We start from the raw sequence: 15536 nt of genomic DNA, 5'->3' as shown, positions 1-15536 counted from the left end.
TTGTTGCATGAACCGTGTAACTGTATGTGCCTACACATTAGTGAATGATCTGGCGTCTCAGTGCATTCCTCTCCATTCAGATAAACTTCTTGATCATCTTTGAAACATCTGTATGTGTATGGAAGCGACCAGACCTCATGAAGAAAAGCACTACCTAAAGGTTCATAACGACCTATTGGTATATATTTCATACAATTTGAAAACTTATATAAAGCAAAAGGCAGCGTTATTAAACCGTGGATAAGGCACGTTGCCAAAAAACCCGCAATCCTCTGCTGATGATTTCACTGAGCATGTCATGAATGATGTAATATGTGACATCATCAGCAGTGGATTACGGGTAATAGTATCTCTAGTTTACTCCCCTATAGCTGTCTTTCTTTTAACATAAGTGTCTGTTTCCTTCCCTTATACTTACTGTTTTTGGTTCGCTTCCGGTTCGCGTACCGGCGAGCGAACTGGGAAGCGAACTAAGAGAAATAGAGGTTGGCACAGTTCCAAATATTGTACCAATTTTTTAATAACGGGGAGGTAGTTCTGAAAAGAACTTTTTTTTTATTGTTTTTCAGAACATTTTTTTACTTTTTTTGAATTTTTCTGAACAGTTTTATATTTTTTGGGGTTTTTCTTGGAGGGGGCAATGAAAACGATTCATTGTAAAGGGCTCAACAGGAGCAACAAAACAAAAAAAAAGTATTTATTATTTTGGGCGTTTCGTACAAACTTGCATATGATAGTCAATAGCTCTGTTGATCAGAGTGATGCTTCTTTCTCCGTAGCAAATGAATCCATCGCAAAATACGCAGATGTGTTTTACTTCACCAAATCTCATTTGTATATTTGGCACCATCTCCCTGCCCTCTGGTCCCGTTACTTCCGGTACAACAGATCTTCTGGCCATAATAGGGAGATTATCTAGGTCGTTCCGAAACTGTGCAGCACTGTAGTTGTTAGGATGCCACCTAGTCATATGGCGATGCATTGTGTAGTTTCCGAAACTGTATTTTTTCTCGGTTCCTCTGGACAGTCTATCTTGACATATAAGGCAAGTTACGTATCTTGCATTTACTTTTTTCTGACCTTTGGGAATTTAAAAAAATTGCCAAATGAAGTTTTCTTTCCGGTGAGACGTCCTGGGTTCCTCAGGCAAAAACTGCCTCTCTTCCTGCTCTTCCTCGTCTTCCTGTTCTTCCTCTTCTTGCTGAATTATAACTTGAGCAGGTGGTCCACTCTTCCTTGGATGTGGTGGAGGTGGTGGGGAAGCACCAGCTGAAGCTACTAAAGAAGCCATTGCTCAGTGATCACAAAGGGTCTTTCTCTCACAATGATGAAAGTCAGAGTGAGGAAAGAAGGAGGGATTTTCATCATTTGGGAAAAACAAGAGTTCTCAACCAATGAAAAGTGTTCATTTTAGATTATATGACCTAGTCTTACATCATTAGGAAACCAAAAGTGAAATGAACCAATGAAAAGTGTTATTACCAAGTCACATGACTTGCTGTGTTTACGTTAAGCGCTTTGCAGGGCCTCCCGGTTTGCTTCCAGAAACCTGCGCTTTGCGACTCGCTTCGCGTACCAGTTCGCTAACGTAGCACGTCATATGACGTATCACGCGACAACGTGAAACGTCATGCGGACGGGAGGCGTCACGATGTTGTTTTCTAACGCGGCACTTGCGGTAAAGAAACGTTTACCGGCTCGCGGTCTATTTCGCGGTATCAAGGTCAGCTAACGGGAAGCTTCCCGATTCGCGAAGCGGGAACGAAGAAAAAAAAATATTTTAAAAAAAAATTATTCATAAACATATAAAATATATTTTTGGATTTAAAGAAGAATACATTTTACAGCTACAGATATTAGCTGTTAAAAAACCAATGAAATTCACTAAAAAAACCATAGGTTATAGACCATATATAGTTAGGAATTAGCATTTACAAAACCTTGAAAATTCACTGAAAAAACCATAGGTTATAGACCATATATAGTTAGGAATTAGCATTTAGAAAACCTTATTTTACTCACACAAAACCATTGAAATTCCATATATAGTTAGTTGCACTAACTATATATCGCGCACCCGCAATCCACTGCTGATGATGTCACATATTACATCATTCATGACATGGTCAGTGACATCACTGATGACATCACTGATGACATCTCAAATGACATCACTGATGACATCACTGATGACATCTCAAATGACATCACTGATGACATCATGACACACCAATACCAGTTACTACATACGCACTCACTGATTCCTACGTCTACACACACATTCACTCATTCACCCATACAATGACTCATACATACAGTCACTTATTATTACAACACTATCATATGCACTCATACACCTATGCAGACAGTCCCACACTGCCACTCATCCATGGAGTTACTCACACACCAAGTCAGTCCTGTAAAGAATCAATCACACTTCCATTTCTTCATCTATACAGTTAAACACAGAACACCATACTTCAGTGACATCACGGATGACATCACTAATGACATCTGAAATGACATCACTGATGACATCTCAAATGACATCACTGATGACATCATGACACACCAATACCAGTTACTACATACGCACTCACTGATTCGTACGTCTACACACACATTCACTCATTCACCCATACAATTACTCATACATACAGTCAGTTATTATTAGAACACTATCATATGCACTCATACACCTAGTCAGTCCTGTGAAGAATCAATCACACTTCGATTTCCTCATCTATAGTTAAACACAGAACACCATACTTTTCACACATATACTAACACATACTTACTCTCTTATACAATCACTGATACAAGTACACATTGATATGCACAGTCACACACCTCCCAGCCAGCCACACACACACTCAGTCTTCCATACATCCAGTCATTCTTCAATATGTAAAACGTATTTAAACTTTACAAAAACACACAGACACTAGATGATGTCATCAGTGATGTCATTTGAGATGTCATCAGTGATGTCATCAGTGATGTCACTGACCATGTCATGAATGATGTAATATGTGACATCATCAGCAGTGGATTGCGGGTCCGCGATATATAGTTAGTGCAACTAACTATATATGGAATTTCAATGGTTTTGTGTGAGTAAAATAAGGTTTTCTAAATGCTAATTCCTAACTATATATGGTCTATAACCTATGGTTTTTTCAGTGAATATATATATATATATATATATATATATATATATATTACCTACTGGCGGTCACCAGTAGGTATATATAGTTAGGATTTTTTCCCTATGGGATTTTTGAAAATTCTATGTCTAATAACTTTGGCGTTTGTGGACGGAATTGGCTGAAATTTTCAGGAAAATGGCACATTTTGTTTCTGAGCAGCCCCTGAAAATTGGGCGGGGGTTCGTCCAGGGGGGGTCGAGAAAAAAGGGGGGTCCCAAAACGTGTTTTTAACATTGAGTTTTCCATAGGGCGGTTGGCCTCACTTTTAGCCCGAACGGCTGAATGGATTTGCACGAAACTTGGCAAAATTGTAGGGACTGGTAGCCCGATGTGCCTTTTGTAGGTCTCAATATATGTGCTCCAGTGGATTTTGAGAAATTAACGTTTAAAAAAAGATATATATCTGTAACAGCGGACCGGGCAGCGCCCCGGTTCGCGGACCTTACGCGTAACGGAACTTCGCGTAGCGAAGCCGATTGGCTCTCCGGTGTCTGTCAACATTCTAAACAGTCCGGAGCGGCCGCCATCTTGTCTCTCGGTAGGATTGAGAGACAAGAGGAGGTCAAAACAAAGGGGGAAATAACCATAAGGGGGCATAGTAGATCCTCCTTGACCCCCTAGGTTTAAAGTGGAGGCTTTAAAAGGGCCCCGCGGGGCAAAAAAAAAAATTTTTTTTTTTGTTTTTTTGCGTGGGTAGCGCCCGGTCCGCGAACCGGGAAGCGTTCTGGGCAGCGTACTGCAATGAAAAATGAATGATAGACTTTTCAAATACTGTATGTTAATTGATTGTTGGTTTTGTTGATTATTTTTTAATTTTAATTTTTTCTGTAAACTACTTTCCCACCTTTTTTGATGGTGCGCTTCCCAGGGAGCGCCCCGGTTCGCGAACCTTAAGCGAACCAAAAGAAATAGAGCTTGCCAGAGTGCTAAACATTCTAGCAATTTTTTTTGAAAGGAAGGTAGTTCTGAAAAGAACTTTTTTTTTTATATTTTTGTTGTTTTATATATTTTTTATTTTTTTTGAACATTTTTTGTTTTTTTTGTATTTTTTGAACGATTTTATATTTTTTTTGGTTTTTGGGGGGGGGGAACAACAAAAAACAGGCATTGAAAAGGGCTCAACAGGAGCAAAAAAAAATTACTGGGGGCGGTTAGGGCAATTATGATGTTCATAAGCCAGGTTGATAGCATTTATACTCATATTGCCACATGCTATCAACGCACCACAGTGCATACAAGTGTGTTTCATGTGGCCAAAATTCTCTTGTATGTTTGGCACAGTTTCCCGTGCCTCTGCTGGTGTCAATGAAATTGTTGATCTTGATCTGGCCACAGGAGTTGATGTTGGATTTTCCTGCAAATCCCGTATTTCCGCCCGGCTGTAATTGAGTGGATGCTTCCTGGTCATATGCCTATGCATAGTATAGTTCCCATAACTATATTTCTTATCCGTCCCTCTGGATAATTTTTCTTTACAGATGAGGCAGGTGACATACCTCGCATTCACTTTTTTTTGGCCAGGAGGGATTGAATAAAACTGCCAGATGAAACTGGCTTTCTTATGGGAAACCCGGGGCACCTCTTCCAAGAACTGTGGTTCTTCTCCCTCCTCTTCCTCCATTTCTTCCTCTTCCTCCTCTGTGTTGGTCATGACCTGGGGAGGTGGTCCTCTCTTCCCATGAGGAGGTGGAGGTGGTGGTGGGGGTGCACCAGCTGAAGCAACTACTGAAGCCATTTCTGAAGTAGTAGTAATAAAGGTCTTCCTCTCACAATGATGAAAGTCAGAGTGAGGAAAGAAGGAGGGGTTTTCATCATTTGGGAAAAACAATAGTTCTCAACCAATGAAAAGTGTTATTTTTAGGTCACCTGACCTAGCCTTACATCATTATGAAACCAAAAGTGAAATGAACCAATGAAAAGTTTTATTAACAAGTCACATGACCTCTCACGCTCATGTTACGCGCTGCGGAACGCGCCCCGGTTAGCTTCCGGGTCGCTGCGCTTCGCGCCTCGGTCCGCGCCCCGGGGCACTTCCGGGTGCGCTAACGCGGTACGTCACAAGACGCATTACGCGGCAACGCGATACGTCGCGCTTTCGCAACGCGTCGCGGATCGCTTCCGGGGAGCTTCGTTTCGCGCCTCGGTCCGCGCCCCGGAGCACTTCCGGGTGCGCTAACGCGGTACGTCATAAGACGCATTACGCGGCAACGCGATACCGTCACGATGTTGATTTCTTACCGGTTCGCGGACCGGGTCGCGGCATCAATTTGAGCTAACGGAAAGCTTTCCGGTTCGCGGACCGGGAGCGAAACAAAAAAAATATTTTAAAAAAATTATTAATAAACATATAAAATATATTTTTGGATTTAAAGAAGAATACATTTTACAGCTATAGATATTAGCTTTTAAAAAACCAATGAAATTCACTGAAAAAACCATAGGTTATAGACCATATATAGTTAGGAATTAGCATTTACAAAACCTTGAAAATTCACTGAAAAAACCATAGGTTATACACCATATATAGTTAGGAATTAGCATTTAAAAAACCTTATTTTACTCACACAAAACCAATGAAATTCCATATATAGTTAGTTGTACTAACTATATATCGCGCACCCGCAATCCACTGCTGATCATGTCACATATTACATCATTCATGACATGGTCAGTGACATCACTGATGACATCTCAAATGACATCACTGATGACATCACTGATGACATCTCAAATGACATCACTGATGACATCACTGATGACAACATCCAGTGACTGTATTTTTCTGTAAAGTTAAAATATGTCTTACATATTTAAGAATGAGTGGATGTATAAGTGTCTGGATGAAGGATTTAGTAGGTGCATGACTGACTGTATGAGTGAGTGGTTAAATGTGTCTCACTGAGTGCATGGGTTAGTGACTAAACTGTCTTAATTTGTGCATCATTATGTCTGTTCTTCTGTAAACTGCTGCATGTGTTGATCAGTAGCTACTGCTGCATGTGTTGATCAGTAGCTATATGAGTAACTATATGGGTTATTGATTGGTTGCCCAAGCATTTGTATGGGAGACTGAGTGTGTGTGGGGGTGGCTGGGAGGTGTATGACTCTGTGCATAGATGTATGGGTTCAAAAGTGCATGTGGAAACAGCTGGATGGGTGGTTGACTGTGTGCATGAGTGTATTGGTGAGTGAATGGATATCTCAGTGCTACATGTCAAAGTAAGTACATATGTAAAATACAGTACATGTGAGAGTTGACATATATAAATAACTGTGCATAAGAGCCAGTGAATGTGTGAGTGGCTGTATGGATCATTGTGAACTTGTATCCAGGATTGTATAAGTGAGTAAATATGTTTTAGTATATGTTTGAATAAGTAAGGTGTGTATAACTGTATAGTTGTGAAAATGGAGGTGTGATTGATTCTTTGCATGACTGACTAGGTGTGTAAGTAACTCCATGGATGAGTGACAGTCTGTGAGTGTCTGTTTACACTGAGTGTATCTAAGGTTATAATAGAGTCTGAAGAGGTTCATCGTATTATCACATGAATGATGTCATCAGTGATGTGATCAGTAATGTCAAATGAGATGTCATCAGTGATGTCATCAGTGATGTCATTTGAGATGTCATCAGTGATGTCATTTGAGATGTCATCAGTGATGTCATCAGTGATGTCACTGACCATGTCATGAATGATGTAATATGTGACATGATCAGCAGTGGATTGCGGGTGCGCGATATATAGTTAGTACAACTAACTATATATGGAATTTCATTGGTTTTGTGTGAGTAAAATAAGGTTTTTTAAATGCTAATTCCTAACTATATATGGTGTATAACCTATGGTTTTTTCAGTGAATTTTCAAGGTTTTGTAAATGCTAATTCCTAACTATATATGGTCTATAACCTATGGTTTTTTCAGTGAATATATATATATATATATATAGTGCTGTTCCTGTGACCTTAATTATTGTAGTCATCAATCCGCTCCCACCTTTTGCTCAATGTGTATTTCATTAACTCTTAATGTAAAACTTAAGGGGCATTTTTGGAACCTGCATGATCATATTGTATTTAAATGTGTAATAGCTCAGCATACTTTACTAGGATTACATTTTCCAAATCATATAATCCTAAAACACTAGAAACCGTGTTTTACCGTAGCCATACTTGGGTAATACTTTTTTTATGTTAGTCCCTTAAAATTGGAACCGTTTACTTGTCACGTGATATAGTAGATTTCTGTTCTAAACTTTTTCCGATGTTGCTAATTGCAACACCTGACAAACGTACTTTGCCTCATATCATTATTATACTCATTTCTCTGGTCCAAACATACTATGCTCTCTGACATAATACTGCATTAATAGGGTTGTCACCTCATTTCATGTAGGCAGGACATTTAGGGCCTGATGTACAAAGCCATATTGGTGTTGCAAACCCTCAGTTCACAAAATCACAGGGTTTGCAACTGCAAAATGGCTTTTTAAAAATCTACTCAACCCGTTAACATGTTACCGAATCTCAAATGGGCTAAGAAAGGCATAACGAATCACTGTTTAAATGGGGCATGTATAGGGAGTCCCTTCCAAATAACCATTTGTTATGGTATATATCAGTGTGTTGTGACTGTAATCCAGTTGCAAAACATTGAAAAGTTACTGACTCCCGAGTTGCTGTGATAACCCATTCACAAAAGGCAAGGGGTCCGGTCCCTTTGGTTTCTAATGGGATACCTTCCCCTTTACAAAGACAGGTTTGTTGGGGAGTAGGCAGTGGTCCAAATCTCAAACAAAGTTTTACCAAAGTTACTCTTCATTATCAAATGCAACTTCTGTCCTTTAAAAAAATTGGATACATTTGAAAAAAAAATGTTTGCTGTATTAAAATGTAAGCACAGGCATGGTGGTTTGTTGACCCCAGCAGGCCACCATCTCTCTGATGGTAACCGCTCATAGTCTGTTGCATTGTGTTATTGAATATTGAAGAGGTAGATCGGGTTGTGTGTGACCCATTAGGTTCCGAATTTTGTGAAACACCCTATTAGTTCCCGGGACGGTTCACAAAATAGTTTTCCATTCACAAAAGATTATGCAATTCACAACCACTGTTTGTGAATGGACATTTCATAAATCATGCCCCATATTTCCAGTCCTGGCCAACCAAACATAATTTGGGATCTCCCGTCATGGTCCATTTTCATTGAATTCAATATACTAATGCTCCTTTATAACAATAATTATTAATGAAATAAACCAAAAGTGACTTTCGCAGGGGCAGCGGACATTTCTAAATTTGTAGTGCAGTTACTCACAGGTTGACAGAGCAAAAAACACTGTTGTTCGTACGGAATAACATCATCTAAATCAGGCCCTTATTTTCTAAAGCAGGACACTTATCCGTCGTTATCACCACTAATATGCAGGGATTTTAATAAAAGATTGAAATCAAGTTAAACTAACATAGATGGAATTTTGGGTCACGGTTTTTGTTCTTTTATAAATCTGTAGTAATTCAAAACTGTTTTTTCTTCTAGGATTCGCATCGCTTTGGAAAGCACATCAGGGACGCCATGAATGATATTTTGGCACTGTACCACCTCAGCAGAAACTCATCTAAGTGAAAAAAAACTAAAGCATATCATTTGATGTAAAGGTCTTCTGACCTCTAAAGAAACAAAATGTTACTGATTGGAGGTCAGATGTACCATAAAACCTTCAACAAAACTATCTTCTCAATGCCAGGTCCGGAAAGTCGCTAGTTTATTGAAAGACACTTGCATGTGTTCCCACCAATGTGTTTTTGATTAATTGTCCTTGGGGTTAAAATACTGACTATTAAAGGTTGGCCACTAAGTTTAAGGATCTGTTACTACTCTTTAGGAAAGAGAATACTAATCTGCGCTGCTAGACGGTCTTCCTTTTGTTAGGAGTGGGGGAATAACTGAACGTTGTGTGTTATATTGCTGCCATGTTTATTATTATTATTTTTTTTTAATTCCTATGTCAGAAGAGTTTTTTCTCAGTCGCAATGTTTCCATACTGGTTTTTAGTGGGTCCAGCTGTAAACGATGAATGGAAAGCATGTGTTAGTGATAGTAGGCCTCTCTAAATTGTGTTTACATTGAATTATTGTAAATTAAGTTCTTGTAAATTGAAAATGCTGTACACCAGCGTAACACATTCATACTGCAACATGATGGGGCACCCCTTTAAAAAAGATCGATGGCTGATTACTACGAGTTTGGGGGCGTTCTCACATCTTAGAATGTTTGCTTTTATCTGTTATTTCAGATTGTAGGGGCATCCTAACAAGATGTTACCTGTTAACCAAAATGTGATGCACTAATGTACGCTGCTGGGAGGACCCAGCCATTGGGGCTAGAATACTTGCACTGCAACAGGAAAGCCAGTAGTGCCTCGTCATACTTTGTAAGCACTCACTATCGTCATTGCTTACACAGTAGTTTTCGTTACCAGCAGAAAACGTGTGTGAGTTGGTGCCTTACATACTGAAGGCCTAGTCATAGGAAACAACTCCATGTGTTTTAACCATAATTTATCATTACAGTGTGTGAAGCTGCTCTGCTTGCCAATTGTGTGGCAAATGTTTCAGAAAAGTATGTCCACACACTCAGATATGTTCATGGGAAGCACAAACTTACAAGTTATTGGTCTGTAAAGGACCCGTCAGCTGTCCAACCCGAGAGTTCATTGCAAAAGAGTGGCACCAAGAATAATTCTTAAGGGTTATTCTAAGGTACATGCGACTAGAAGTGTTGCTCCTAAGTGTCATTTTTGCATCCTATTAGCACTCATAGGCAATCACTTATGAAAAGGCTTGTACTAGCGGTACGGGGTGAAATGGAGATCTATTTAATCTAAACACTTTATTACTTACTACCGGCTGGTATAAAGTAAAACTATATAGAAAAAAACAACATTGCTGCTGTGGGTCACACCTTGTAAGGTCTCATTTTTTGTAGAAATAATCTGCAAGAAAATGGCATTATATGGCAGCCTAAAAGGTACAGTGGGCTCATTCGACATACATTCAGGCATGCAATTTTGCAAGTATCCGTTTTTTTTATTGATATAGTTTTGCTTTCCTTCAAAAAATAACTCTTTTCGATTAATGTGGTCAACGAGTTTGTCACTGTGCTGAGATAACATTTTGACACTCCTCTCCTTGTTGCGCTCTTCTCGCAATTAATGTAGATGGAAACTGAGTTAGCTCACACTGCACCTCATTCAAGCACTAAAATTCACACCAACTCCTTTAAAAACACTACCTGCGAATAATTTGGTGTGCAATTGGTAGATGAAGGACTCGGGTTGTGAGGCATCAGAACATGTTATTCATTTCATTCATCCTTCCCTCGATGGTTGACAAGTGTGTGCTTTCATGAAAACTGAAAGTGTGGGCCGTTCTTCTAATAACATGTGATCAGCATGGCATCCAGTCAAATAACTGAATGCAATTTCACGAGGAGCTATAGATATCCTTTCTGGAAATGCAGGATACATGCACTATTTATTTTGACCACTGGCCAGTTCATTTATTTAACATAAGGATAACAATAAATAGAATGTTTTTATTATTATTACTCCAAATATCCGTTTAGGTTTGATTCTCAGGTTTTAAATGTTTGGAATGTACACGTGGCTAGTACAGTGTTACAATTTTAATATCTTTTTCCTTACGTGGGATGTTGCAGGTTTGTCCAAGGACCAGTACTGCCTCTTATAAAAAGAGATTAGAGTGTTGTGTAATTAATTGGAAAAGATGACATTTCTTAATCAACTTATGCGATTCCATGGTTATTTTGGACTGTACGGAGAATGTAAAGTAAATGCCTACTCCGAGACTGTCCCTCGCGGTTCCTGCTTGTTAAGACTTTCCCAGCACCTCTGTGAATCCAATAATTTTTGACAAGTCTCAGCACCCAGTGGATCATGTGTTCTTGCTTCTAACCTGATAGACATTGGTTTTCTTTCTGTAGAGGTTGGTTCAGAATACACGAAGTAGGGGGCACATATAGTTTACCGTCCACTTTAGAGTATCCTACCCATTGCAGAAGTACCCAAGATGCACTCCCAGTCAGCTCGGAAATAACTACCTCAGTGCTAAAAGCACACTAGAGAAAATCCAGTGCTTTTATCTCCCTCATGAATAGCCATAAAATTGAGACTTGTAATATACAAGGTAACCAGAAGCTGACAATATTGTGGATTCTGACCATGCAGTACCATCAACTACTAATACAAAATGGTACTTTCTAAACATTCTCTCCATGGTGTCATGCTGTTCAGTGCACAACTATTTGTGTTGTTGAGAAATTGGAACCTATTTGAGACAAGTTCTAACACGTTTCCTTCCAAGTGAGTTATATTTTCCTTTCTGGTGGGAGAGTAAACTATTTCAGTCCTTTCATTAATTATTAATAAAACACTGCAACATAGTTACAGGTCTCCAAGTAGAATTTTTAAGAAAAACATGTTTCCTGGACAGCAGTGTACTTCTCTCCCACTGACTGATATTATCCAAGATGTGTTGAACAACTATCATGCTGAAAGCAAGGTTGCAGAAGTCATGAGTCTATAAAACCAATAGGCTACAATCTTCTAACCTAGATTGGAATAGGTGTTTTAATGAATGTTGTAATGATGAGCTTGGTGAATTTAACCTAGATGTAAAATGTTCTTAGAACAACATTTTCCTGCGGGTACTTGCCAGCACCTTCTAGATCTGTCCCGTATTCTGTAGTTCGCCTTACAAGAATGTTTGGATAAGAGGTATTGGGCATGAAATAAAATGCTGATTAGTTGGAATCTAGGTGCTGTAACTATGCAGTCAGCATACAGATAAATTAACCCCTAATAATATGCTTCAGATCTGTCTTTTATGCAATCCAATGTGATGCTGAAAAAGTTGTTTTAACAAGTAGCAACTTGTAGGGGCTTCTAGCTATTAAAAGAAACACTGTTTCTGTCCATCTTTGTTTATTTGGATGTGAATCTTAGAAATCAACGTGAATTTAGATTATCATTAATAAAAGAGATTAATTTAAAATGATGACTTCGTTGTATGTGTGTTTTATTGCACTAGAGATTGCCTGGCATCTTGTATTGTTCCTACATTTCCTAACTTCCAACCTGTTAGTTCTTCTACCTGTCATGCATGCAAGTAGTAGTGTGCAAAATTATTTTGTGAATTGCAAAATAGGTGAAATCCGCCCGAGTTTTTTAGATATTTTTTTTAGTTCTTTTTTTTTTTTATTAGTCCACAGGTTAATATCAGGCCACAGAAAAACTCTAAATTTACTCCCAGGTAAGCCTGAGAAATAAACAGATTGGGCATTTCACAAGTGTGTGCATTTCGTGTAATTCTATCTGGAAAAACCAGGTACACAAACTGCCTATGAACCAGACATTTTCTGATTTGTGGGCAGGATGACCAGCTGTGGTTTGCATTTTGTGTTGGCAGGAGTGAAATGGAACTCCACTAAAATGTGCTTTCTCTTGCCACCAAATATACCAACCATTTTGCCCAGCTCTGCATGAAATCGACATTGGAGGTCTCAATCATGGTTGCCATCTTCTACAGGATAAAAGAGATGACTGCCTTTTAGACCACTTACTAGTTCTTTGTGATGCAGGGGATCCAGTGTCATTCTATGAGGGTAGGTGTGATCCTTTGGTTTTTGCATATACCTATCATTAGGCTAACCACTGCATGAATGATGCTTTCACTGAAGTTACATTGAGTCACAGCATCTCCTTTGTTAAGATAGTGACTGAGAATAAATTGGATGGCGGTCCTGTTATAAATTTCCACTGGCTGCGCTGTGTCCTAGCACCATGAATAGACGGTATTCCTGGAGTCCTCTTCGGTTGCAGCACCCCGCCTTGCCCTGCGGAAGGATTTTAAGGTCCACAAAGCTTTCAAGTTTAAAATAAAACAGATACCTGAATCTATACCTGACACCATCACTACATCACAGTGTGTCACAAAGAGTGCCTTAGTGCTGCTCCACCATTGAGCTGACTCGGGTATAGCTGCATCATCAGCCTGATCTTGCTTCATCGCTGGTCTGTGAGGGAGGTTGCCTACATCTCAATCTCCCATGTCCAGTTGATTTGTATTGAATTTCGTACCCACTGGTTTTTGTTATGGATATTATTTACCATTTCTTTCAACGTTAGTCCTCCTAACCAACTATTGCTATTTTGGTAGTACTTTTGACATTACATGTCCTTTTTTACTAAAACAGTTTAGGAAGGTTATCTGATTTATTTTTTGTTTTGGTGTTGCTAAAATACTTTACTGGATTTTTTTTCTGAGGGAAGCCTTATACTAAGGGAATAGCTACCAAAGGGAAGATCAAGCTTGCTGGTAGAAACCTGCTTTTACTTATTAGGCACTAAAACCTTGTGGCAATTCTGCCGCAGCTCACATCAGCCTCAAGCTACTCTCCCCTCTTTTGATGAGTTTGGTTTGAACTGGTCCAAATGATACCAGGCATCTTTGTTTTGTGTCCAGTGTGAGCTCTGATGCTAATATGGTATACAAGCAGAGGGCCAGGATGTTGTCAAAGAGTGAAGCAATCAAAATTTATCTTGGAGAGCCAGCCTTGCACCTGTTTTTTCCCCATTCACTGGCAATGATCACACCTTTTGGTTGTGGTGGGGTGCAATTGGAAGTAGACCTTAGACAGCCAGGCTTGGATCACAACCAGACAGTCCTTCAGGCCATCAATGTCTAGCTAGATAAGACCTTGAAGTAGATTGGGCCTACTAGTGGATTCTGTCTTCCTTGTTTGTCAGCAGGACTTTCAAGGGCTTCATATACAGTTTGAAGATCTCTGCTGACAGAATTTACCTTTGGGTATTTCATCAGAGAATGAGATGGATTTGCATGCTTCTGTTACATGTACAACGCAAAACAATTTTTACAGTCCATTTGGGATAGGAGAGTAGGAAGGTCATTGATGTAGAGAACATTACTGACCACTTATTATTGGTAGCGGGAGGGATGGGCAGAGGGAGAGAATGCCGATTCCTAAATGGTGCAGTAGCACAATGAGAGGGAAGAGCACTTTGAGAGGGGAATTAATGGACACTGTGGAAGAGGAAAGAGATATGTGGCCCATTGAAGCATATTTTCTGATAAAGAAGAATGGATATAAGGTGAGAGGGGTGTGGAGCTCAAGAGATGCATTCGTTGAGAGGTGGATTACCGTGACAGTGGAGTGAAATGCGCAGAGGGTTTGAGGGACATGGAAGAAAGTAGTAGTAGATACTGAAAGGGAGAAGTGGGCATGCATGTATGGATGAGAACAAGAAGAGTGATTACTCAGAGAGACTATGTAGGAAATTGGGTTACTGGTTGAGGGGAACAAAACCCTTTGCAAGCAGTGGTTACATTTTTTGTCACGGTGAAGTTACAAGTGAGCCCCAAATTAACTTGTGCTTAACCCTCTGGTAGCTTGGCAAAAAAGCAGTTAGGCTCAACTTAGAGGTGATATGGAAAGTATTTATGCAGCACTTCAAAAAGTAGTAAAGTGAAAACACAAGACAAGAAAAATACCACACCAATTTAGGAAAATAGAGTAAAATGTTATAAATGATTTTACACCAGAACAACAAAAGTTCAGTCAGTAGAACCGGAGAAATGCATTTTAAAGATTTCAGGTAAGTAAGGTGCCTAAAATCACAGAGTGCGAAAACGTGTGAAAATCACAAGTTCCGGATGACTACAATGGAGTGCGACCCGGATTCAGGGACCATGTTAGTCCTTCTGAAGGAGTTACATTTAAAGACCAGTGCAAAACGTTCCATTTGTGGTAAAAGGGACCGCAAGAAGCCGGCCTGGCATCCGCCGACAGTTGTCACTATTATTTACAACAAGGGGTGGTGATGGACAGAGTCTCTGAATTAAGCAGAGTACTCTCACCCAGTCAAGAGATCAGGGCTAGATCCAACACCGTTTTTTAGCTCATTGCACCATCCCAGTTTCAGAACCTGGCTGTATGCAAATTAGTCTGTCCCTGGCCCAGTGCATCATGGGAACAGGGCAGACCAGACTACAAAAGCCAATTCTTACACTGGGAAGGAAAGAAGCTTCCGGGGACCGGTTTCTGCCATTTCAGGCGTCTTCGGCCCGGCTTGCTTGAATCCTGATGGTGCAATGAGCAAGGGACTCACATCTGAGTATACCCTTCCACGCTTAGGGTGGACAAAATTATTTACAACAAGGGGTGGTGATGGACAGAGTCTCTGAATTAAGCAGAGTACTCTCACCCAGTCAAGAGATCAGGGCT

At 39.7% G+C, this 15536-nt stretch overlaps 1 protein-coding gene across 4 annotated transcripts in view; it reads left to right on the top strand.

The window, feature by feature from the left end:
- Window positions 1-12289, top strand: part of CPT1A (carnitine palmitoyltransferase 1A) — a 429645-nt gene extending 417356 nt beyond the window's left edge. For all 4 annotated transcript variants that reach the window (XM_078682885.1, XM_078682883.1, XM_078682886.1 and 1 more), the window contains exon 19: window positions 8751-12289. In XM_078682885.1, coding sequence (XP_078539011.1) covers window positions 8751-8837 — 87 coding nt within the window. In that variant the 3' untranslated portion in view covers window positions 8838-12289. The remainder of the gene's footprint in view (window positions 1-8750) is intronic.
- Window positions 12290-15536: the final 3247 nt, after the last annotated feature.

This window comes from Lissotriton helveticus, chromosome 3_1 (genome assembly GCF_964261635.1).
Source record: "Lissotriton helveticus chromosome 3_1, aLisHel1.1, whole genome shotgun sequence".
Taxonomy (NCBI): domain Eukaryota; kingdom Metazoa; phylum Chordata; class Amphibia; order Caudata; family Salamandridae; genus Lissotriton; species Lissotriton helveticus.
Note: the sequence above shows the minus strand (reverse complement) of the source record. Positions and strands in the feature narration are given on the sequence as shown.